Here is a 25,076-nt window from a genome sequence, read left to right as displayed (position 1 = left end):
GGCTTCCTAATGGGCTCAGTCCATGGAAAGCCCTGGAAGGAGATGGGAGGTCAGGATCCTGCTTACCCCAGCTTCCTTCCTAGGAGGTCACTGAAGACCTCTGCCCAGGCAGGTGGCCTTCCCTTTCTTTTTGTCTTTGGATCCTGGAAACAGCCCTTTTAGGCCTAGGGTTGACCGTGGCCCTTCCTGGTGCACTAGCCCCAGGCTACTCCTCTGCCCCGTGTGTTTATGCTTTCACACTTAAATGATTCCTTTAACAAATACACCTCACTTTTCCATTTTGGAGTGTGCCACCCATTTCTGGATGGGACCCTGCCTGATTAGGACAGTCTAAGGGAACCCAGGCTGAGATGCAGTCTGATTTCTGGGGGCTCTCTGCAACCGCCCTCAGAGAGGGGCGGCCGGCACCCAGGTGTGTCTGTCCAAGTGTGGGATAACCCTGGCTAAGCTGCTTTTTCACTCCCAGCTCTCTTTCCCAATATGTAACAAACATGGTGTAGACTAAACGATGGCATGGTCTTTTCTGGTTCTAACAGAACAGCCTGCGTGTTCCTATCCGACTCTTTGGGACCCCGTGGATTATAGCCGGCCAGGCTCCTCTGTCCATGGGATTTCCCAGGCAAGAATACTGGAGTGGGTTGCCATTGTTTTCTCTGGGGATCTTCCCCATCTGGGGATGGAACCTGCGTCTCCTGCATTTCCCGCACTGGCAGGCATATTCTTTTACCCCCGAGCCTATTACCCTGTGGAGAAAGCAATAGCAACCCACTCCAGTACTCTTGCCTGGAAAATCCCATGGACGGAGGAGCCTGGTAGGCTGCAGTCCATGGACTCGCTAAGAGTCGGACACGACTGAGCGACTTCACTTTCATGCACTGGAGAAGGAAATGGCAACCCACTCCAGTATTCTCGCCTGGAAAACCCCAGGGACGGGGGAGCCTGGTGGGCTCCGCCGTCCCTGGGGTCGCACAGAATCGGACACGACTGAAGCGACTTAGCAGCAGCAGCACCTATTACCCTGGCCTGTGCATTCCCACTTCTGGGTTTTCTAACGGATTGTGCAGGGCGCCGCAGACAAATTTACAGAGCGTTTTGCCCTCATTTCAGTATCTACCAGCAGCCACGAGGAGGTGGCAGTGGGCTTTCCGCTGCAGTGGAGACTTAGGCGCTGCAGCGGGCGCTGCAGCACACCAGAGTTCAAGGGCACGGCGGCCGCATCTCCCGTCCGGGGCCAGTACAGGCGGCCGGCCTGCACACACGGAAGGCTCCGCGAGGCAAAGGCCTGGAAGCGCAACCACGGGAAGAACGCAGCTCTGGAGGTCCAGTCCCGCGTTTCACCCCTTCGGACCTTGTTTTCTCGCCAGCAAAGGGAGGGCGGTGAGGGGAATCGATGAAAAGGCAAGGATCCAGGCAGGCGCCCGAACTCAGGTACCGACCCCGACCGCCGCCCGGAACTGCGCGGCGCGGAAGGCACCAGAGAGCGGCTCGAACCCGCGCCCCGTCCGAGTCCGGGATGCGCGGCGCCGGGGCGGGGGGCGGGCCCACGGCGATTGGTGGCGGGTCCTCCGCCGCCGGCCAATGGGCGGCAAGGGCGTCCGCGGGGGGCGGGGCAGCAGGCGCATCTTAAGCTCTGTGACGCGTCGCTGCCGCCGCAGCTGATCCGTGGACGCCGCGTGTCCCCGGCCTGGCCTTGGAGGTGCCGCCAGGTATCTGTGCGGGGGCCGCGGGGCCGGGGCCGGAGCTCGGGTAGGGGCCGGGCGCCCCGGGCCGCTGCGGGGCGGGGCGAGGCGGGCGTGAGCGGCTCGGGTCCCAGGTTGCGGGGAGCGCGCGGACTGGGCTCGGGGCCTCCGCCCGGAGGGCAGGCTCCGCCTGCGCAGCGGCTTTGCGCGGCGGGCCCCGGACTCCCGGGGCGTCTGGGGCGCGCCGCGGGGGAGGCCCGGAGAGCCGCCGGCCCGCGCGCGGCCCGGGAGGGCAGGGCACGGCGCATCCCGGCCCGTGGGCAGGAGGACAGAGAAGGGAGGCTGCGGATGTGGCACCTCCGCTTGCCAGAGCGGGCGGAGCCGGGCGGGCCGGCGCTCCGCCCCCCTCCCCGGCCTGCAGTACCCCCCAGCCCGCGCCGGGGCCACGGGAGCCCCAGGTCCCTGCGCCTCGGCCGGGAGCCTCTCGGGCGCCTTGAGGGTTTCCGGGAGGAGGCCTTTTAGGGCGCCGGCGCTCGGGGCGGGGCGCATTCTGAATACGCGGGACTGCTCGGTAAACCCATGGATTTTTGCCTACAAGAGTGGGGCGCGCCGGCTCTTATTGAGAAGGGGTCCGAGCCCACCCAGGCAGCTCTGGGGGCACCTGTAGCTACCTGCCCATCTCCTCCCCTCCCATAACCTATCTCCTTTTCTCCTCTAGCCTTTGTTCAAATAAGCCATCAGGCAGGTAGAGCCTTACCGTGGCGTTCAGGTTAGCTACGTGGTGTCAAGGGGTTGGGGTCCACAGGACTTTGAGCACGAAGACGTCACCGTTCGAGTTTCTTCGCCAACGGTGCTGAGCATTTAATACATTCTGGTTGAATTGAGTGGGACACCTGTTTTCAGTGACCTGCAGTCTCCTCCCTTTGTTACTGTATCTCTTTACCTTCTTGAAGTTCAGTTTTCCCCTCTGATAAGGTGATAAATTAAGTGGGGGGAAGGAGAAGTGACTTTGGAATAAAGTGGCTTTAAGAAATTACTTCCTTCTCAATGCTCAGTCCCTTCTTCGAAGTTCTGAGCGTTTCTATAGGGAAACTAGTTCTCTCCATTGGAACCTGGAACTGTTCTTTAGGTATGTAATCCGCGCTCTTCATCTTAATCCACTGGAAACAATAGGCTTCTTTCATTGGAATATCCTGGTTCTGTCTTCAGAAAATCTAGTTCCTGACTGTAACAGCCTGGTGGGAAAGTAAAATCTTTTAGTGGGGTTTAAATAGTGAAGCTTACTGTTTTGGGTTTGCAGTTTTTCATGGTGCTCAAGATTAGTTTTCCATCTGCTCCCCAAAAGACCCAGTATAACTTGGAATGGTAAAAATTCTGAAAAAGACTTTTTTTCCTTAAAGAGGCTGTATTTGTACTTCCACCTATACTCTGCCTTTATTCCAGTAACTTGTGGGTGTAGTTTATGCCCTTTACTGAGTTCCCAGGGGTGGGTGAGATCCACATTTGAAGATAGTGGTGAGTAGAATTTGGAGGTGTGTGGAGGGTGTGACCTAACTGAACCAGTACATTTTCAGTAGTAACAGCTTAAGGTGTTTGCCAGTGACGCACTTGAGTTGACTCTGAGCCAGATTACGTAAAAAAAAAAAACAACAAAACCCTAAACTTTTGTTGGCAGAACTTTCCAAAAAGGACTGTATTTGTGAATGGTTGCCTCAAGAAAAGTAAATATTTGACAAAGGTAGTAAAACCAAACTCTTTTCCTCCAGTGGAATATTTTAAGTGGCTTTCTGATGAATTCATGCTGGGTTTTCTTTTAGAATGATCTTGAAAAATAGTACTTCATGCTGCTGCTGCTGCTAAGTTGCTTCAGTCGTGTCCGACTCTGCGACCCCATAGACGGCAGCCCACCAGGCTCCCCCGTCCCAGGGGTTCTCCAGGCAAGAACACTGGAGTGGGTTGCCATTTCCTTTTCCAGTGCATGAAAGTGAAAAGTGAAAGTGAAGTCACTCAGTCGTGTCTGACCCTTAGCGACCCCATGGACTGCAGCCTACCAGGCTCCTCCGTCCACGGGATTTTCCAGGCAAGACTACTGGAGTGGGGTGCCATCGCCTTCTCCATAGTACTTCATGCTGCTGCTGCTGCTAAGTCACTTCAGTCGCGTCCGACTCTGTGTGACCCCACAGACGGAAGCCCACCAGGCTCCCCCGTCCCTGGGATTCTCCAGGCAAGAACACTGGAGTGGGTTGCCATTTCCTTCTCCAATGTGTGAAAGTGAAAAGTGAAAGTGAAGTCGCTCAGTCATGTCAGACTCGTAGCGACCCCATGGACTGCGGCCCACCAGGCTCCTCCGTCCATGGGATTTTCTAGGCAAGAGTACTGGAGTGGCTTGCCATTGCCTTCTCCGATAGTACTTCATAGTGTATGCTAAATTAACTCTTCAGAATGCAGCCTTTTATGGAATTCTATTTTAGGTGTGTTCTAGTGTAGACAGGATGGATTGGATTGGTCTAATAATAGCTTGAAGAAGGACCTTGTTAATTCTGCGTTTTACTGAAAATATTCAGTATTAAAAGGCTTCTTGTCAGTGACTCTTTCTCCTCTTCTCCAGGAGCCTAGGTTAAACGCACAGCCTGGAGGGAACTGATCTAATGAAGGGAACTGATCTAATGAAGGGAACTCAATGAAAAGATTTTCCTTGGTGGTGTCGTACTAGCCTCCTCTTAGACTCTGCTTCACCCTTTAGGAGTCGGTGATTTAACCATCTCCCTGGAGGGCCTTGCTATTTGTCTGTCTTGATTCCCTCTTAAGTCTGTTTAGGAATGACCTCATTCACTTGACAGATAAGGAATGCCCAAACTTGGGCTAGGTTCTGAGGATGCTGAGTAAATTTTAAGACACAGTTAAGGAGTACAGGCATGAAAGGAGTACTGTCTTTTTAGGGGGACAGGCGTGAAAACAAGTGTCTTGAGGTGTTAGAACCTGTGACAAAAATCTGTGCAGAGGTCCTGGGAGTCATAGAAGGTCTGATGTGGTAAATTCAGTAGGGAAGTGTGAAAGGGAGCTAAGATGTATAGTATTTATTCATAGAAATGATAAAAACATTAGTAATTATCACGGAAGTATGGAATTTCAGTTAATTTTCTTGTGTTCCTTATTTTTTTTAATCAATAGAAACAAATTTTTAGAAGAAAAGGGCTCCAGTTTAAAAAAAGAAACCCTGGCACTGCTGACTTTTTTTTTTTTTTAATGTTGCAGAGATTAATTTCCTCGTGAATTTAAGGCAAGAAGGAACTATTAGTAATTGGTCATTTTGTGCTAAGTTAGGTGCTTTAACATTATCTCATGTGATCCTCAGTCATGGCCTTGAGTGGCTTCAACTCCATTTTGCAAGTGGGGACATTGAGGCTAAAAAAATGGACAAAATCATCCAAATAAAGTTACTCTTAATAGCCCCAGCTAGAATTTAAGTCCTGGTTTTCAAACTCTGAGGACCTTGTGGTCCACTCTTCTGGTTTTCCAAGCCTTATTGGAGGAGGAGATTGTTGATGCCGGCTATTTTTAAGCCCATCTTCATTCTCCTGTAATATTTCTTACATTGTGCCAAGCACAGTAACTTGAACACAGAAGGCTTTTTAATAGAAATGTGCTTACAGGATCCTATTACATTTGATGCCTTGAACAGCGGGACTTTTACCAGTTGAATTCAATATTCAGAGTTCATCTTTAAAAACCTTAAGCATGAGTATTAGTAATGTTTTGGATGTTACTGTTAGTAAGTTGTAGTTATGAACTCGGCATGTAAACGGGTATTTTGTCCCATTTCTTTTGTGAATGAGCTGAACAAATGACTTGTATAAAAGGAAAATGTTCACTTTAGATAATTTCAAAGATTCCTTTCTCTCACAATATTCCTGTTTAGAGAGGTTTTAGTATTTTTTTTAATACTACCCCCCCCCCCCCAATACACAGACACACACACCTGGCTTCTCAGGTGGCTCTAGTGGTAAAGAACCCACCTGATAATGCAGGAGATGTGAGTTCAATCCCTGGGTCGGGAAGATCCCCTGGAGGAGGGCATGGCAACCCACTCCAGTATTTTTGCCTGAAGAATTCCATGTACAGAGAAGCCTGGTGGGGCTACAGTCCATGGGGTGGCAAAGAGTTGGACACGACTGAAATGACTTAGCAAGCACCTGTATTTTGGGGGGAGTGCCCTATCTGTGCAGCATGCAGTAATCTTTGTTGCCTGACCAGGATTGAACCCATGCCCCTTGCATTGGGAGGGCAGAGTCTTAGCCGCCGGACCACCAGGGAAGTCCTTAAAAATGTAATTCTTGATCATTAGGAAGCATGGAAAATATAGAACAGTGGAAAGGTAACCATAGTGAACTTCCTTGGGTATATTTTTTGTAGAGTTGAACACTGTATATGTAATTGTATTTTTTTTCACTTAAACAAATCATAAAACATATCCATGTCATCAAAAACGAATTATTTTAAATAGCAATATGCTATTATGTGATTATGTTGAACTATTCTCATATCATTGAACGTCTTTTATTAATGAATGTTTCTCCACATTCCTGAGTGTTGCTTTAGGATCTAATCTTGAGAGTGAAATTAGTGGTCTAAGAGCACAAACACTTCTAAGGCTTTTACTATAGTTACAGGTCTTTTCAGAAAGTGTTTCAGTTAAAAGTTTATCTAAGTAGCACTGTGTTTTTTTGTTAATTTGATCAAGGCAAAAGTTAACGTGTTGCTCTTTAAAAAAGAAAAAGAATTCTTTATTTATCTGGCTGCATCGGCTCTTAGTTCTGGCATGCAAACTCATAGTTGTAGCCTATGGCTACGTGACCAGGGGTCAAATCCAGGCCTCCTGCGTTGGGAGCACAGTCTTACCACCGAACCACAGGAAAGTACCTCGTTTGGACTTTTTAGTTGGTCAAACAGCACTAATTCTGAGTCTCTACTCAAGCAATAGAGTTAAAAATTAATGTTTTAGACTTAGCATTTTGGGGAATTTCTGTCTAGTATAACTAGAATTTTTGCCTTTTTTTTTGCTAATGGCTATCTCCCATGAATGATTCTTATATAATTTTTTAATTGTTGTTAACACGTTATTTGTTTGAAATAAGATCTGCTAGAAATTAGGGATCTTTTCCTTCAAAAAAAAAAAAGATGCACTTATGCTTATAATTCTGCATTTTATTTCAGGAGTCATTGGACCTTCTGAAGACGTCCCTGGATCTCAGGTTAAAACTCCTTGTTGTAATCTCAGCTGTGGGAAGAAGGGCTAGTTGGTGAGTCTTGGCTCACAAAGTGCTGGATTTTCTTTTAGCACATTCCTGAGCATACCGGATTTAATGGCTAGTGCCAAGTTGAAAGCAAAGCAAGCCAAGTTCCAAGTATTAGCTTTTGCTAATTGGGCAGCTCCAACTGAATGCTGGAGATTTGCATGGCCTGACTTGTCATTAATAAATTCTCTTGAAACGTGAGTTAACTGGTCATTTTAAAAAAGCATAGGTGTATTAAGTATGCCTAGCATTGGCAACTTTCCATTAATCTTGAAATGTATCTTTTAAAAAGCATGCCCCCCTCCCCTGCCATGATTGCTCTGGATTGTCCCCAGTTTCCTGTTATTATGCTTCGTTACTTCTAAGGCTCAGTCTGTATGTAGGGGCTTGTCACGACTGTTAATGATACAGTTGGCTGCAAAGCCGGCTGCAGCACTGGTGGGGGCTGGTTTTAGGGCTGGTAGTGGGGTGAAAGCAGCGATGACATTGGAATATATAAATAGATGGTCAGTAAATGTCAGTTTGCTCGTGATATTTAGGATTTATTACTCAAGCTCTCAGCTTGAGTGTGAGGCGCTCTAGCTCCTAGTTCGGAGAAGGCAATGGCAAGCCACTCTAGTACTCTTGCCTAGAAAATCCCATGGATGGAGGAGCCTGGTGGGCTGCAGTCCGTGGGGTCGCTAAGGGTCGACACGACTGAGCGACTTCACTTTCACTTTTCACCTTCCACTTTCACACATGGGAGAAGGAAATGGCAACCCACTCCAGTGTTCTTGCCTGGAGAATCCCAGGGACGGGGGAGCCTGGTGGGCTTCCGTCTATGGGGTTACACAGAGTCGGACACGACTGAAGTAACTTAGCAGCAGCAGCAGCAGCAGCAGCTCCTCCTAGTTGCCTTTTTCTCTTTCAAACAGTCCCTTTTGTGGCGAAGCTGTTTTTGAGGGGGATTAATTTCGTAGAAGCAGTCATCCTAGCAGAGTAGATGGTTTCTTTTGGGAGCTGTAACCTTGCCTCTCATACATTGTTTTGTTGTGCTTTTGGTCTGTTCCTCTTAATGTAAAAGCTCTTCGAAGGCTATTTGTTAGAAATTGCAAAACTTTCCCCCAGAGACGTTTTAGATAATTGTGGCTAAATAATCGATTTTACCTTTTTTTTTTTTGGTCACGCCACGAAGCATGTGGAATCTTAGTTCCCCGAGCAGGGATCAGACCTGCGCCCCCTGAGTCCCTGTATTGGGTGTGTGGGGTTTTAACCACTGGAGTGTTTTTAACCACTGTACCGCCAGGGAAGTCCCACAGATTTTACCTTTTGTAGTTTCTGTCTTTCCTGCATTAAACTTAGAAAGCCCTTCCCTTCCCCTAAGGAATCACTTTTCCACCCCACTGCTATTACTTTTACTTTAGGGTGGTCTCTGGTCCCTTTTTGGAAACCAAAGTGAAAGTGAAGTGAAGTTGCTCTGTCGTGTCCGACTCTTCGTGACCCCATGGACTGCAGCCCACCAGGCTCCTCCGTCCATGGGATTTTCCAGGCAAGAGTACTGGAGTGGGGTGCCATCGCCCTCTCCAAATTCTTCCCTAATTTCCTCACACCTTACAGGAGGACCAAGTTGAAATGCAAAGTAGTTCTCAGTGCCTCTGTCCCTGCCCCCATGATCTCTAGCCTCCCCGCCATCCCCACCCCCACCCCAGGGCAGCCAGCATCTCTGATTTGGTTTCTGCCTTTGGGCTCTAACCTGAGATCCATCTGAGTCTCACACCCCCGCATAAATACCTTTGGAATGGTGGTTTAGCTCCCTCCCTGCCTGTGCTGTTCAGCCTTGCCTGACTGCCCCGAGCTTGTCAGGTGGTGCAGAAGGGTGTTTGGGGAAAGTAAAAGCATCTACTTTGCACCATTCTTCCCTGTTCTCCTAGACTTCTAGCTGCTAGCACTTTGTGCTTCTGTACATCCTGGAGTTTATTTACATGTTTATCCACTTGTTTACCCTGTTGCCCTTCAAGTTTCCCAAAGGCAGGAGTCACGTGTATGTTCTCTTTTTTTTTTTCATTTTTTCAATTAAAAATTTTTATGCACTTTTTAAATGTTGCTTTCCATTTTCAGTTAAGACCTCCGTTCTCTCTTATTTTCCTGATTCTTTGGTGAGCACTCCAGGTATAGTTCATGAGTAGACATCCACCCACCCTGCGAAGTTTCTTACTCTTATGCCTTCTCTTTTCTTTGGACAGGTCGGTGATATTTCCACTTGAAGGACATCATGCTTTCCAAACTAGCGCGTTTGCAGACTGTTGCTGGCCTTGGTCGTGGAGTTCATTCTTCAGTGGCTTCTGCTACATCTGTTGCAACTAAAAAAACCGTTCAAGGCCCTCTGTCCTCTGATTACATTTTTGAACGGGAATCTAAATATGGTGCCCACAACTACCATCCTTTACCTGTAGCCCTGGAGAGAGGGAAGGGTATGTTTTCATCCTTTCCACTGCCCCCCATCATTTGCTTTACCTTTTTGTAAAACTTGCTATTACATTTTCTCACTGTACATTTTTCCAGAGGCATTATATTCCTGTACTGCAGGCGTGATTAATTCAGCATCTATTGAGTGTCTGGTGCTTGCTGTGTTAGGTGCTGTGGGGAATGCAGGGTTGTGATGGACTTGCCAGGAGGGAGTGTATAATACACGAGTAAAGTACTGTAATATTGTTTCACTGTTTTCCCTGTAATTTTTATTTTGTCAAAAGCTGCCACAGTAGCACTAGAATTTCTCTTTTGTTGCTCTCACCCAGATTTCCCAAGTCCTTTTTTTTTTTTAATTGCACTTGCATAATCATCTTTGTCCAGAAATACACATACATTTTTTTTCCTTGAACCGTTTGAGAGGAAGTTGCAGACATGCCTCTTTACCCCCAAATATTTGTGCCTTTCCGGAAACACAAAGACTGTCTTACATAACAAAGTGTAATTATCAAAATCAGGAAATTCACTTTGGCACAGCACTGCTCTCTAATCTACAGGCCTGATTCAGATCTCTTGTTCTGTGTAGCAAAAGAAAACCTCAGATCATGGGTTGCATTCAGTTTTCAGGGCTGTTTAGTCTAATCCAGAATAATTCCTCAGTCTTTGGTTTCTTGACCTTGATATTTTTGAAGAGTACAGGCCAATAATTTTTAGCATGAGTCTCCATTTGGGGATGACTGGTAAGGTATAAAAAACTTTTACTCCCACTTTTAGCATCCGTTAATGGTTCTTGTCTGAATAAATGATTACTGATTGTTGCCAAACGGTGATTTAATCCATATTTTGAAATAACAGCCATCATCAAATCGAGCTGAAGTTTATTACTTAGCTCTGGGCCAGAAGCTAATACAGTCATTTGCCTATATGGGGTTTTTTTTTTTTTTTTTGGATTTGGGACCAGTACTGTAATAAATAAAGCTCCTTCTGAATAGATGAAAATCTGGGTTTTTACCGATTTGTAAAAATGTTCTTTACCTACAGTAGCAGAGCATGCACTCCAGAATCTGACTGGCTTCAAGTCCTGGTTGCATGCATGCCAGCTGGGTTAGTTATAATCTAAGCATCTACTTCTTACCTCTGTGGTGTGAGGATGGTACTCATAGAGGGTTTTCGATGAGATAAAGGACACAAGCACCTTTAAGTGTGTTAAGTACATGCCAGAAATTAGGGGAGCTCCTAATACATTTTAATATCTATGGTCAGCTTAAAAACATTGTTATAAAATGTACATAGCATAAAATTTACTGTTTTAACCAGTGTTTAATTCAGTGGCACTGAGTACATTTATAGTGTTGTCCAGCTGTCACCACTGCCTCATTCTAGAACATTTTCATTATCCCCAAAGGAAGCCCCATACTCATTAAACAGTCACTCCCCATTGCTTCCTCCCCTAGAACCTGGCAGCTACTCATCTGCTTTCTGTTGCTACAGATTTGCCTATTCTAGATGTTTCATGTAAATGGGGATAGACAATATGTGACCTATTTCACTAAGCCCCATGTTTTCAAGGTTCTTCCATGTTGTAGCATGAGTTAGTATGCATTGCTATGTATGGTTGAATTAAGTTTTACGGAGATACCACGTGTGTGTCCATTCATCAGTTGATGGACATTTGGGTTATTTCCACCTTTTGGCTATTTCAAATAACACATTTCTGTTTGAACGCCTATCTTCCACTTCTAGGCATATGGCTGCGGGGTCATTCAGTATTTTATGTTTCACCTTAACTTGTGAGGAACCCCCAAGCTGTTTTCAACAGCTCTTGCACCACTTTACATTCCAACTAGTTATATATAAGAGTTTCAGTTTCTCCACACGCTTGCCAATTCTTGTTTTCCTTTTTAGGAGATGATAGCCATCCCAGTAGTGGTAAATGCTCCCACTGTGGTTTTGGTTTGCATTTTCCTCTGATGACTAATGATAGCATCTTTTCATGTGCTTGTTGGTCATTAGTATATCTTGTTTGGAGAAATGTCCATTCATGTTCTTTGCCTTCTTTTTTGTTTTGACCATGCTATGCAGCTTGTGGGATCTTAGTTCCTCCACCAGGGATTGAAGCTGGGGCTCTTGGCAGTGAAAGTGTGGAGTCCTAACCATGGGACCACCAGGCAGTTCCATTCGCCATTTTTTAATTGACTTGTATGCCTTGTTGAGTTGTAGGAGTTCTGGATAGTAGATCCTTACTAAATAAATGTGTGATTTGGAAGTGTTTGTTTTCATTTTGTTAGTTTTTACAGTCAGTCGTGATTTTTATGTTTTGTGTAACTCCTTCCTTTAAATTCCAACTTTAGGAGTTCTCTGGTGGCCTAGTGGTTAGGATTTTGGGCTTCACTGACATGACCTGGGTTTAATCCCTGGTCAGGGCACTGAGAATGCCACAAGCCTTGTGGCACAGCAAAGAAAAAAAAGAAAGGGAAAAAAAAAAACCCAGCCTTAAATTCCAGGTTTCCAGGAATAAAGGTTTTACTCTAGAGTTTATAAAGTCTTTTCATGTTGCTGCTGTTTTTATTAAATGTGTAATTTGATGCTGGACTGATAAAATATAATTACATGTAAATCATAGTTTATTATGCTTGAGTAAAAATATGCCTTAACCACAATTCTCTATTAACTAGTGGTCCATACATAGGTATTGAGAGGACTGGCTAACAGTTTTAATCTTTGAAGGTTATATAATTTAGTGATTTTTAAAAAAAATATTTTCCTATGTTTTAGGTATTTACGTATGGGATGTTGAAGGCAGAAAATATTTTGACTTTCTGAGTGCTTACAGTGCTGTCAACCAGGGGCATTGTCATCCAAAGATTGTGGATGCTTTGAAAAGTCAAGTGGACAAGTTGACCTTAACATCTAGGGCTTTCTACAATAATGTGCTTGGTGAATATGAAGAGTATGTTACTAAACTTTTCAACTACCACAAAGTTCTTCCTATGAATACAGGTAAAACATTTCCTTTTTTTTTTTTTTTTGGTTAAATAGCCAAGAGAATCTTTTTGTTTTCTGGTAATTTAAAACATTTTTTAAAACTGATATTTTAAAATGTTCTCTTGGGTAGGAGTGGAGGCTGGAGAGACTGCTTGCAAGCTTGCTCGTAAATGGGGGTATACTGTCAAGGGGATCCCGAAATACAAAGCAAAGATTGTTTTTGCAGGTATGTAAAATTCAGCGTTAACTGCTGTGATTGAAACATAAAATTGTTAGTTACTATTTTAACTTATGATGAGATACTGCAAATGTATTTGTCTCACATATGTTATATCGAGGCTTCCCAGGTGGTACTAGTGGTAAAGAACTCACCTGCTAATGCAAGAAGCCTAAGAGACGCGGTTTCCCTTCCTGGGTTGGGAAGATCCCCTGGAGAAAGAAATGGGATGGACACAGGAGCCTGGTGGGCTACAGTCCATAGAGTCTCAAAGAGCCAGACATGACTGAAGTGACTTAGTCATGCATGATACTTTGAATGTTGCATAAAAATTGAGAGATTTCCTTTTCTTGGGTTCATATCCATGTATTTCTTGGATGTTCCTAATAACTCCCTACCCCTCCCTCCCTAGAGTGAGTGACTGTGTGATTTATTTCCCATCTGCTTATCTGATTTTTTTCATAGCAGTTTTCTGGTTAATGAGACAGTTTTGCTGATGCAAGCATCATACAAAAATGTTGCAGCAGTTTTGTGAGGTTGTTGAGGTTGGGTTATGTTCATGTAGGGTCATGTCCTAGGTATGATACAAAGTTTGGACCTTAGTGTATCTCAAACACTATGAGATATTATTGTGCCATGTTGTTAAAAGCTGTTGGATGAGGAGGGCTGGCATTGCCCTGTATATATTTCTGCGAACGGTTGAGAGGAATGTCTCGTATACTGAGTAGGGAGACCAACAAATAATTTACATTATTGATTTAGTCTGACTTTGGGATAGGTTCTGACTTTTTCTTTTCTAAAGCTTTGATTTTAATTTTTAAAAACATATATGGAGAAATTTGTCACTGCACACGGTCGAGATTCTTTCTTGTAATGGTTGAAATTGTGAAATACTTTGCCTTGTGAACACATGTGTAAGCCCCATAATACACTAGAATCTAGATGAACTAGAGTTCATCTGATGGCCAGCTGAAGTTGGTATCTGGGGAGGGGGTGGTGACCGATTCCTGTTTCTGAAGAAGAGATAGTCTCTGCCCAGCTCTCTGATCTGCCATTTTGGAATCTTATGCCTTTAATTGTAAGGCAACATAACTGTCTCTTACAAACAAGAATGTTCCTCCTTACAGACCGTGTCCAGTCTCTCTCATATTAGCACAGGGCACAGATGTTTCTCCCAGGCGTTGAGAGAAGTCAGTGGGAAGAGACAGAGGACTGTTCGTAGCTGCAATCCCTTATTCAGCAGGGCAGGCTGTGGCACGTGAGCCTGCTGAGGCTGATGGTGGAGAGCAAGTAGGCTGTTGGCATACTTTGTCTTAAACAAGCCTGGGCAGAATCAATAATGCTGTTGCTTGTGGACAAGTCAAGTAGGGTTAGTAGAGGCTCTGCAGGGGTTATACTGAAGGATGCTGTGAATAACTTGGAATAATTCAGTTCAGTTCAGTCGCTCAGTCATGTCTGACTCTTTGCAACCCCATGGACTGCAGCACGCCAGGCCTCCCTGTCGATCATCAACTCCCGGAGTTTACTCAAATTTGTGTCCGTTGAGTTGGTGATGCCATCCAACCATCTCATCCTCTGTCGTCCCCTTCTCCTCCTGCCCTCAGTCTTTCCCAGCATCAGGGTTTTCTCAAATGAGTCAGCTCTTTGCATCAGGTGGCCAAAATATTGGAGTTTCAGTTTCAACTTCAGTCCTTCCAATGAACATCCAGGACTCATCTCCTTTAGGATGGACTGGTTGGATCTCCTTGCAGTCTAAGGGACTCTCAAGAGTCTTCTCCAGCACCACAGTTCAAAAGCATAATTCAGCACTGGGTTAGTTGAGTTGCTGCTGGCAGAGGGGGTGAGAAGATATTTTTTTAAAAAGCCGGGAGAACCACCAAGCCTCTCTCACTCTAGTTTGTTTCTTTTCTTCCTTGAATTTAACCACATTGATGTTACCTTGTATATTTTCTTCACTGGTTTGTGTTGTGGTGTGTCTTTCCTAATAGCATAGAAGCTCCTTGGGGGCAGGGAGCTTGCCAGCCACCATTCTGTCCCCAGCACTTAGAGCAGTGCCTGACGTTATTGATCAGTCCTCAGATTACTAATGAAACAAAGTAATGGGTAAAAAGCGTTCCTGAATAAAGGTCAATGTCTGTCTTCTAGCGCATAACAGCTTATAACACCACAGAAGGCAAATTGCAAGTGTTCAGACTGCCTGAGGGTATTTTATCCAAATGAAATGTAAAACTCATTCTGTAGAATAGTTATCCTGTAGTGCTGGATTTTTAAAAGGAAAACTGCAGATTCTCTATGAAGGATAGTCGTTTTCTCATGTCACTATCATAAATTTGTCTAGAAAAACATGTATTAAATGCTTCAGTTGTTAGGGTTGGTGATTATCGAAAGGAAAGATAAATGTCTCTCCTCCGGGGCTATGCTGTGTGTTATAGTTGGGAGACTCAGTAAAGTGGTCTAGGAACTAAGATCCCACAAGTAGTGCATTGTGGCCAGGAAAAAAGAAAGCTTTCTGGAATATTTTTTGGGGAACTGTGAAATTAAATTGGGGGATTTGTTTGAAAAAAAAAATGACTGTTTATTTCTTCTTTCTAGCTGGAAACTTTTGGGGTAGAACATTGTCTGCTATCTCCAGTTCCACTGACCCAACCAGTTATGATGGTTTTGGACCATTTATGCCAGGTTTCGAAATCATTCCATATAATGATCTGCCTGCCCTTGAGGTACTTCACCTAGTATCACGGTTCTTTAGCTCATAGTACATAGAACCTGCATTTGTCCAATGTATGAATTAAAAACAGACATCTGATTGTACTAAGAGTCATATATCTCATAACTTGTATTTAAGATAGGCCAGGACTCACGCTTGTTCTCTGTGATGGTCAGTTTCTAACAGGTGGAAACAGGTTCCATGGGCTAATCCTAACCGCCAACTAACCATATTAGATTTGTCTCATATATAAGTATTAACTTGAGTATTACCTGTTAATTACTTTCCTAGACAAAATTAGTCAGTTTTCAGCCAGCTTTTTAAAATTATGACGTGGAAGACTTCTAAAATAGAAAGATACACTTTTAATGTATCTATTTAATGGCATTTTAAAAGGCCATTTTCACTAGTTTTTATTTGCAGTACATTTGAGTATTATATTAGAAAATACAGGATGGAGTAGCTTAAAGCTGAGGTATTTGGAGCTTTTTGATTATAATTGATTGTCAGAAAAGTTGTACTTGGAAGTCAGAATATAAGTTAATGTGAAAACTTAATTTGCACACTTACTCTTACTGGAAAATATGTGCATTGTGTGACTTCAGATTTCCAGATAGATTTGAGAGGAAGTTACTAAGAACATACTCATGCTGTCTCCGTAGCGTGCGCTTCAGGACCCAAACGTTGCCGCGTTCATGGTGGAACCAATCCAGGGTGAAGCGGGTGTTGTTGTTCCGGATCCAGGCTACCTCGTGGGCGTCCGGGAGCTCTGCACCCAGCACCAGGTCAAAGCCACCCACTTGCGTGCCTCGCTTAGGGTTTGGCCAATAGGATAAGCTCAAAGATTGCATCACCTTTCCACTAGAAGGAGGCTTCATTCTAGAGCCTCCGAACTTTCTAGGGCTAATAGAACTTTCCAGCAGCAGGCTGCAGAGAAGCTGACTTTACTGGCTGGGCCCTGGTGGACCGTCAGCCCGGCTCCTTTCTCTCTGCCCCTGCAGCCTGTGCTTGGATTCTTCTCGAAGCCTTTGTTGTATCCCTTTGCTCCAGAATTTAAGCTCTCTCCCCCCTCTTCCACCAAACTAGTAAATATTAATAAGACGTGCATATCAACAAATGGCTGTGAAATAAGCATAGAAATCTGCTCTCAGAGAATAGTTCTATTCAGAACCCCCCCCACAAACCCTCACTTTGCATACCTGCCCTTCCACTGTGTAGAACAGTGCAGAGTGGGCCTCTGGGGACAGGGTGGCCTGACACAGGAAATAATTGTGTGTCCGTACCATTGAAGTCATGTGGGTAATTAAAATGTTTTCACAAACTGAGGGGATGTCAGAATGACAGATTTGTGCAGGAAAGAGTAAAATAAAGATAAGTATTTATCTGTGAAACTAATTTATCATTTTCATATGCTGGTTTCATTTATGCTATTTTGTTGCTTTCCAATAGGTTCTGTTTATTGCTGATGAAATACAGACAGGCTTGGCCAGAACTGGGAGATGGCTGGCTATTGACCATGAAAATGTGCGACCTGATATTGTCCTTCTAGGAAAGGCACTTTCTGGTGGTTTATACCCGGTAAGTTGAATGCTCAACCACTCTGTATTTTCCCTGTTCTCGTGAATCCCTGAGATGTTTTAACATTGCTGACTGTGACAGCAGTGCCTTTCTGAGGGTTTGTTTTTTACTTAGTGTGGCTTATATGCATAGGTCACCTGGGATACATGTGATAAAAACATTTCAGAGTTGCATGGTTAACCCCACTTAGTTTAACTGAAGAATTGAGTGTACCTTGGGTTTGTTCCACTGCAGTTATTTTGGATGGAACCATTTTATCTCTAGAGTACTCCTGTAGACATCTATGCTTTTTTGCTATAGTTCAGAAACATACTAATTGTTTAAAACCATTGACTGATTAATGCAGAGATTGGAAAAAATTAACGTTTAATTGTTAATCCTTTTCTCGGATTTGCTATTCAGAGCCAACAGTTGGTATGAATTAAAGGGCTCTGAATGTGTAGTGCAGAACATTATTTTCTAAACAATTAAAGCATTTCACCCTGAGAGTAGAAAGAATTCTAAATTATATCATTGCAGAAATAGCTTTATTTAGTTCCAAAATACTACTCTGTGCCACTGAGATGTGCCCGATGTGCTTGGAACATGGTAGGGCATCCCTCAGTTTGTCACTGGTAGTTAAGGAGGCTGACGTGTGACACTTGTTGGTTGAAACTTCGTGTCAAATTTAATATCTGCTTCATAAATAACTGTGTTTCTATAAGAATGGTTCATCTGAGAAAATACTTGGTCAGCGCCTAATTCTCTTTTGTCTTTTAGGTGTCTGCAGTGTTGTGTGATGATGAAATAATGCTGACCATTAAGCCAGGGGAACATGGTTCTACGTATGGAGGCAATCCACTGGGCTGCCGAGTGGCCATCGCAGCCCTGGAGGTAAAACCTGATGGCACCTATCAGGAGAGCCAACCAGACTGTCCTAAGGGAACTCAGTCCTGAATATTCGTTGGAAGGACTGATGCTGAAGCTGAAACTTCAGTACTTTGGCCACATGATGCAAAGAACTAACTCATTGGAAAAGACCCTGATGCTGGGAAAGATTGAAGGCGGGAAGAGAAGGGGACGACAGAGGATGAGAGGGTTGGATGGCATCACCGACTCAATGAACATGAGTTTGAGTGAACTCCGAGAGTTGGTGATGGACAGGGAGGCCTGGCATGCTGCAGTCCACGGGGTTGCAAAGAGTCAGACAGGACAGAGGGACAGAACTAAACTATATGGTAGCCAGTATCCTGGAGGTGGTGCTGAAGTGACTTTTAAGTCTGAGCTCGCTGGTGTAATAAGAAATGTTACAAGATTGCAGTGTATTACAGAACATGAAGTATAGAGAAGGATTGCATGGGCTTCCCAAGTTTGCAGTCTCCCGGGGCTTTGGGGCCCCAGGTCCTGGCCTGTCCACCTGGAGCTCTCCCTCTGTGGCCAGGCTGGCCTGTGAAGCCTCTGGCTTAGCCCACGTGGCTTTTTGTTATTTTCGTTAAAGCGGGGATTTGAATGCTTTCAGACTTACTCCTCAAGTGCCTACAAAAGGCATAAAATTATTATGTAGTCTCTGAGGATGGACTTTTTAGGAGGAAAAAGAAGCCAAAGGAAATTCTATTGCAGTTAAAAAATTAAAATGTGTTCAGCCCATTGATTTATTTACCTAAGAAGAAAATTTATCAGTTGCATTAAACAAATTTAATCCTCATTTTGCCACAGAATCAGATTAATGATGGGTTTTTGAATAAAGCAAGGCTGTCCGAGTGAGTGTCTGTTACATGATGAGAAATCACACTGGTGTAGGCTGTGAGAACTAGGAGTGAAAGTTAAGTTACTCTGGTCTTTATCTGACTGCTCTTCATTTGGTTGTAGTTCATATTCCCCTCCAAAGAGAAACATTAAAAAAAAAATGGCAGTCTTTAATATGTGTGTAATTTCTCTTGAAACATAGGTTTTGGAAGAGGAAAACCTTGCTGAAAATGCAGAGAAAATGGGTATCATCTTGAGAAATGAACTCATGAAGCTGCCTTCTGATGTTGTGACGACTGTAAGAGGAAAAGGATTACTCAATGCTATTGTTATCAGAGAAACCAAAGGTATGGAGACAAAATATTTTACAAGGTACTATTCTTAAAGGAAAAGCTCAAAATGCAAATGGTATTTTTTCTGGTTGTTGGGTTCCTCTGTTTGATACTGTTGACTGGCCTCCTACCGACCAAGCCGTTGGCTCTGCCTAATACTCTTCCTGGACTTCCCAAGTAGCGCTAGTGGTAGAGAACACGCCTGCCAGTGCAGGAGATGCCAAAGACACGGATTCGATCCCTGGGTTGGGAAGATCCCCGGTGGAGGGCATGGCAGCCCCCTCCGGTATTCTTGCCTGGAGAATCCCATGGACAGAGGGGCCTGCTGGGCTACAGTCCGCGGAGTCGCAAAGAGCCGGACAGGACTGAGCGACTGAGCACATACACGTGCGGTACTCTTATTACCTGATTTATATTAACAGTCTTAAAAATGCAGCTGTTTCCTGCGAGAAGGCACATTTAACTCATTTCACCTGTGTATCCCTCCAGGTCATTTGCCATTCCGCCCTCAGTTATTTATACAGTGCTTGGAGAGGTCACCCTTGGCAGTTTCCTCTCTGCTCTCCTTTCCTCCCTCACTTGGCAGATCAGCAGAGATAGTAGGAGCAGCAGTAGTAATAGGAATGATAACGGTGATGTTGGTAATAAAAATAACCCCAGCTGCCACTTACCTGAGCATGTTGTGTTTAACACATCGTTTATAACCCGTAAGAGTTCCTGGCTGGATTTTCTTGCCACAACCCTTCCTTTTCAAAGCAATGGTTTTAACCTTGACTGCATTTTAGAATCACCTAGGGAGCTTTTTAACAGATTAATCCAAGCCTAGCCTCACTGCACAGACTCTGATTCGATGGGTCTAGGGCTCAGGCACTGGTCGTGGCCCCTTTGGTGTTTCTGTTGCAGACAGGGTTTTGAGGCTCCTGAGAGTCTAGTTCTACCAGCTTAGGAAGCAAAGCCAGGTTAGAAACGTGTAATGGGCACTGGGTTTGAATGTTGCTTGTTCTGTGCCTGTTGGTTATCTGTATCATACCCCAATTCTTTTACGCATCGGTTCCTCATATAACTAATTACATCTGCCTTAGCATGTAATTTTTTTGCTAGGTTGAAAACCCGACAAAAACTATATCTGATCATACTGAAAAGTAATTTCATTTTTAAGAGTAAGAGCCAAAAGCAAGCTTGTAACTCAGAGCTGCCTTTCTTGACTAGGTACTGGGAATTCTGTTTTTGCCAGGCAGCCCCCACCCCTGCAGGCTCCTTATCACTGATCAGCATACACTTGACGGTTTTTCTTTAGATTGTGATGCTTGGAAGGTGTGTCTGCGACTTCGAGATAATGGACTTCTGGCTAAGCCAACCCACGGCGACATCATCAGGTTTGCGCCCCCGCTTGTGATCAAGGAGGATGAGATTCTTGAGGCGGTGGAGATCATTAACAAGACCATCCTGTCTTTCTGAGGGTGGTAACAGTTTTCAGTGGCACCTGGGAGCCAACTGGAGACATGCGGTTCATAAAGCTCTGAGTTTCTGTGCTTAATGCAGGCATATTCCACTCCTCCATGTTAAGGGCTTCTTAAAAAATATATATATATATGTTTTTCAGTTCATATAAAACAGAATGACTTTTATAGATATGCAGTTTGCTATGTAACATAAAGAGAATGTCCTGGCATCTTATATTTGATTAAATGTTTTTGTGCTTGTATTCTTTCTAAGATGAGGTGCCTTTCTATATAGACAGCCTTTTAATCAAGCCCCTCAACATAATTTATATACGTTTTAATAATTTCCTTGCTGGTACAAATGTTTGTATTTGAGAAAGTTATATTAGTATTGCCTGGAAGACTTGCTTAACCTTATAAAGTTGAATCATAATCATTGAATTTTAGCAAGGATGAATGATTAAGGTGACACAAGTCAACTCCATATTGGCTGGCACCAAGACGTATTCTGTGAATGTCATTACTTTGAATTAAGAATTAATGTTCAACATTCCTAGATTATGTTTTAAGTGTTCCATATAATTTGTAAAAAGTGTTTGTTTTCAGTGTATCTAAAATAAATCTCATGTCTGAAATGTCATGTTAGGGACCAGTGTGCGGTTACTGAAGTGTTATCAGTTAACCTCACATTTTAAGCTCTCTGAGAATGTTTTTATTTGCTTTGTTTTTTGTGTTCTCTAAGAATATTTCAGTTTGTTTGGTAATCCCTGGAAAAAGAGAAATTATAAAAAGAGTTTCTTTTAGTACTCCTCTGCTTTCAAAGTAACTGCTCTTTTCCCATGTGTATACTAGTACTTGCTATTTTTATTAAAGTATCCTTGTTATGCATGGTATTGTGCAACTTTATTTATTTTTTTACCTGTGCAGGGTATTTTGGATGCTTTTCTATGTCGGTAGTTTTAAGTTTATCTTGTTCTTTTTGAGTGGATCTAAGAAGGAAATGGAAAAATTTATTCGATCCAAACTGAGGATTATAACCTGGGAACAGCCTTTCAGAAGGCCCCGAGAACTGTTCCTCCCATTAGAAGTCAAAACACAGTTTTGCATAAGCTTTTTGAGACTTGATGGATGACGCATTATTGACAGCTTACACAATCGGGCGAGTTACGGGTCATGGGTCATCTTGGCCCTTACAAGATTAAGAAGGAATGTGGGACTTCCTGCCGGTCCAGTGATGTAAGACTCTGCCTTTCCACTGCAGGGGGCATGGGTTCCAGTAAGCTGAGGGGCATAGGTTCCAGTAAGCCGAGGGGCATAGGTTCCAGTAAGCCGAGGGGCATGACAAAAAAAGGGAAGGAATGTTGTCCTAAAGGAGTTGTCTCATTGGTGCTGGAAAGTGTTGCTCTTCATGGTTGGGCAGGTATTTCTGCCGATGGGCAGGTTTGGTTGCTGCTTAACCGAGACACACCGCACAGTGGAGGGGAGAGAGGAGGCCGAAAGGGCAGAGGATCTGCTTCAGTTTGTCTCGTGCCACAAAACATGAAGTTTATGTTCACACTCTATGACCATGGTATTTTATCTTAAGTGGATCTATTATAGCTTTGTATCAGAAAACATGAATTTTACGTTCACACTCTGACGATAGTATTTTATCTTGAGTGGGTATGTTAGAATTCTGCAGCAGAAAACATTTTGGTTATCTTCAGTTTTTTGCTTTCTTGTCTTTCAGAAGCGGAACGTAATTTTCGTAGTTTTGTTTCATACATTAGACGTCGCTGTGTGAGAGTCTGAGGCACACGGCCTGATGGTGATGCTGTGATCGGTTTCTTGTTCTTTACACTGGCTGTGGCCACCGTGTCTTGTGTGTGAGCACCTCAGTGGGGTGGGTCCTAAGGGCTGAGTCGCTGCATCAAAGCGAAGAACTTCTCATCGGTAGTGACACTTTGCTCCCTGCACCCCCTCCCTTCCCCGCACGAGTCACCTCTTAGCAGCTTGGAGGTTAGAGATCAAATCTGAGCCAGGGCTTACAGGAGCGTCTCCTGATACCAATGGCCATACTTACTGGTCCGCCTGGGAGGTTCTGGCTTAGCCCTGCCTGGCCCCCTGCAGTCTATATAAGACACATAGCAAACTGAAGTAGGGGTCCTCCTAATCCAGTCAGAGGCTGCTAGTTCTCAACCCTGGTTGGGATTGTAAGACTGGGGTTATTAAGGTTGGTGCTGCTTCCAATCGGACTTCCCTGGTGGCTCAGACGGTGGCTCATAGTCTGCCTACAAAGCGGGAGACCTGGGTTTGATCCCTGGGTCTGGAAGATCCCCTGGAGAAGGAAATGGCAACCCACTCCAGTACTCTTGCCTGGAAAATCCCATGGACGGAGAAGCCTGGTGGCCTGCAGTCCGTGGGGCCCAAAGAGTCGGACACGACTGAGCGACTTCACTTTCACTTTCCCTGCTTCCAATCAGATCCCCTTGTGCACATCAAAAGCGCCAGGGTTTCTCAGGCCTTATCCCAGGCTGGAATCTATGGGGCTGCACGCGGGCCTCAGTAACTCTAAAGGTTCCCAGGTGACTCTGTGTGCCCTCAGGGCTGAGAACTTGCTTTAGGAATCTTACCTAGCTGCAGATTCTGATTCAGTGAGATTCTGCCTCTCCTGGAAGTTGCCAGTGGATGGAGGTGCTGATGCTGCCTTGAGGCATAAGATCATGATCCAGAATAAGTTGCATTCAGCAGTTCTCACCCATTGGAAGAGGCCTGAAAGCAAGGTGAGTTTAACACCAACTTCCTGCTGAATTCTTTGAGGGTCTTAATGGTTTGATGAAGGTTTCCCTAGTGGCTCAGATGGTTAAAGAATCTGCCTGCAATGCAGGAGATCCCTGAGTTGCGAAGATCCCCAGGAGGAGGGAATGGGTGCCCATTCCATTGTTCCTGCCCAGAGAATTCCATGGAAAGAGGAGCCTGGAGGGCTACACAGTCCATGGGGTCTCAAAGAGTCAGATGAGGCTGGGCAACTAACACTTTCACTGTCATATTGGATTAAGGTCCACCCTAGTGACCTCATTTTAACTTAATTGTCACTTTAAAGGCTTGATCTCTGAATGCAGTCACATTCTGAGCTTCTAGGGATTAGTACTTCATCATAGGTGTGTGGGAAGGGGGCCCAAACCCCAATAATGTAGTGTTCTTTGGATCCTGACCTTTTAGGACACCTCACCTAAATTCAGGTGATAGCTCAGAATCTGCCTGCAATGCAGGAGACCCCAGTTCCAATTCCTGGGTCAGGAAGACCCTCTGGAGAAGGGATAGTCTACCCACTCCAGTATTCTTGGGCTTCCCTTGTGGTTCAGCTGGTAAAGAATCTGCCTGCAATGTGGGATACCTGGGTTCGATTCCTGGATTGGGAAGATCCCCTGGAGAAGGGGAGGGCTACCCACTCCAGTATTCTGGCCTAGAGAATTCCATGGACTGTATAGTCCATGGGGTGGCAAAGAGTCGACTTTTCACTTTCACTTTCATCTAAATTAATCATTTCACACACAAACTGAGATTGGGACAAGATGTCTGGTTTACCCTGGATGAAGTAGAATTGCAAAGGTGAAATTACAGTGTGTTTCAGGCACTGGGAATTTAAAGATCCCAGCCTCCTCCCAACAGGAAGGGGACCACCATGTGGGGATCACTTGTAGGTTTAGATCTCTGCTTCTCAACACTGGCTGCCTATTGAGGTCACCTGGAGTGCTTAAGAATTAATGTCAATGTTCAGGCCCCACCTCAAATCAATTCCATCACAATCTCTGGGAATAAGGCCTAGACATCTGTCTATTAAATGCTCCCCAGTGGAGTCTAGTGTGCAGCCTTTGCAAAATGGGTATTGAATGTGGAGGCATGAGTGATTATTGATTGTAAAGCAGGGTGTCAGTCACTCAACCTACCATGCCAGGCACTGGGACTACACTAGGGTCTGCTGGTGAAAAAGACAAACATCCTTGACTTCATGGGGCATTTTAGTATGTTTAGTCCAAGGTTGTGCTGCTCACTGCACCGCAGGCCAACAAACGAGAGGCGGGGTGTTGGGGCCAGAAACGGTGACGTTATTTGGAAAGCCAGACCAAGAAGACGGTGGCTTAGAGTCCCAAAGGCGCATCTTGCAGCTCCTTCCCTGTTCGTATGAAAGAAGCTAGAGTTTGGGGGAGGAACTGAAGAGCCTCTTGATGAAAGTGAAAGAGGAGAGTGAAAAAGCTGGCCTAAAACTCAATGTTCCAAAAACGAAGATCATGGCATCCGGTCCCATCACTTCATGGCAAACAGATGGGGAAACAGTGGGAACAGTGAGAGACTTTATTTATGGGGGGCTCCAAAATCACTGCAGATGGTGATTGCAGCCATGAAATTAAAAGATGCTTGCTCCTTGGAAGAAAAGCTATGACCAACCTAGACAGCATATTAAAAAGCAGAGACATTACTTTGTCAACAAACATCTGTCTAGTCAAAGCTATGGTTTTTCCAGTAATCATGTATGGATGTGAGAGTTGGACCATAAAAAAGGCTGAGCGCTGAAGAATTGATGCTTTTGAACTGTGGTGTTGGAGAAGACTCTTCAGAGTCCTTTGGACTGCAAGGCGATCCAACCAGTCCATCCTAAAGGAAATCAGTCCCGAATATTCATTGGAACGGC

General features: G+C 44.6%; 1 protein-coding gene across 2 annotated transcripts; it reads left to right on the top strand.

Annotated features, from left to right (window-relative positions):
- Positions 1-1,611: 1,611 nt before the first annotated feature.
- OAT (ornithine aminotransferase) lies at positions 1,612-21,292 on the top strand. 2 transcript variants are annotated; one of them, XM_055424441.2, is made up of 11 exons: positions 1,612-1,706; positions 6,894-6,931; positions 9,196-9,423; positions 12,194-12,418; positions 12,534-12,629; positions 15,213-15,340; positions 15,990-16,112; positions 16,777-16,905; positions 17,665-17,778; positions 18,833-18,977; positions 20,260-21,292. In XM_055424441.2, exons 3-11 carry the CDS (start codon positions 9,225-9,227, stop codon positions 20,418-20,420), a joined length of 1,320 nt encoding a protein of 439 aa, XP_055280416.1. In that variant the 5' UTR covers positions 1,612-1,706; positions 6,894-6,931; positions 9,196-9,224; the 3' UTR covers positions 20,421-21,292. The 2 variants fall into 2 exon arrangements, with proteins under 2 accessions (XP_055280416.1, XP_055280415.1); XM_055424440.2 differs by having other exon boundaries at positions 1,627-1,706; positions 6,894-6,979.
- Positions 21,293-25,076: the final 3,784 nt, after the last annotated feature.

Source organism: Moschus berezovskii, chromosome 12, assembly GCF_049115385.1.
Source record: "Moschus berezovskii isolate FMDL1 chromosome 12, NW_MosBer_1.0, whole genome shotgun sequence".
Classification (NCBI taxonomy): Eukaryota; Metazoa; Chordata; class Mammalia; order Artiodactyla; family Moschidae; genus Moschus; species Moschus berezovskii.
Note: the sequence above shows the minus strand (reverse complement) of the source record. Positions and strands in the feature narration are given on the sequence as shown.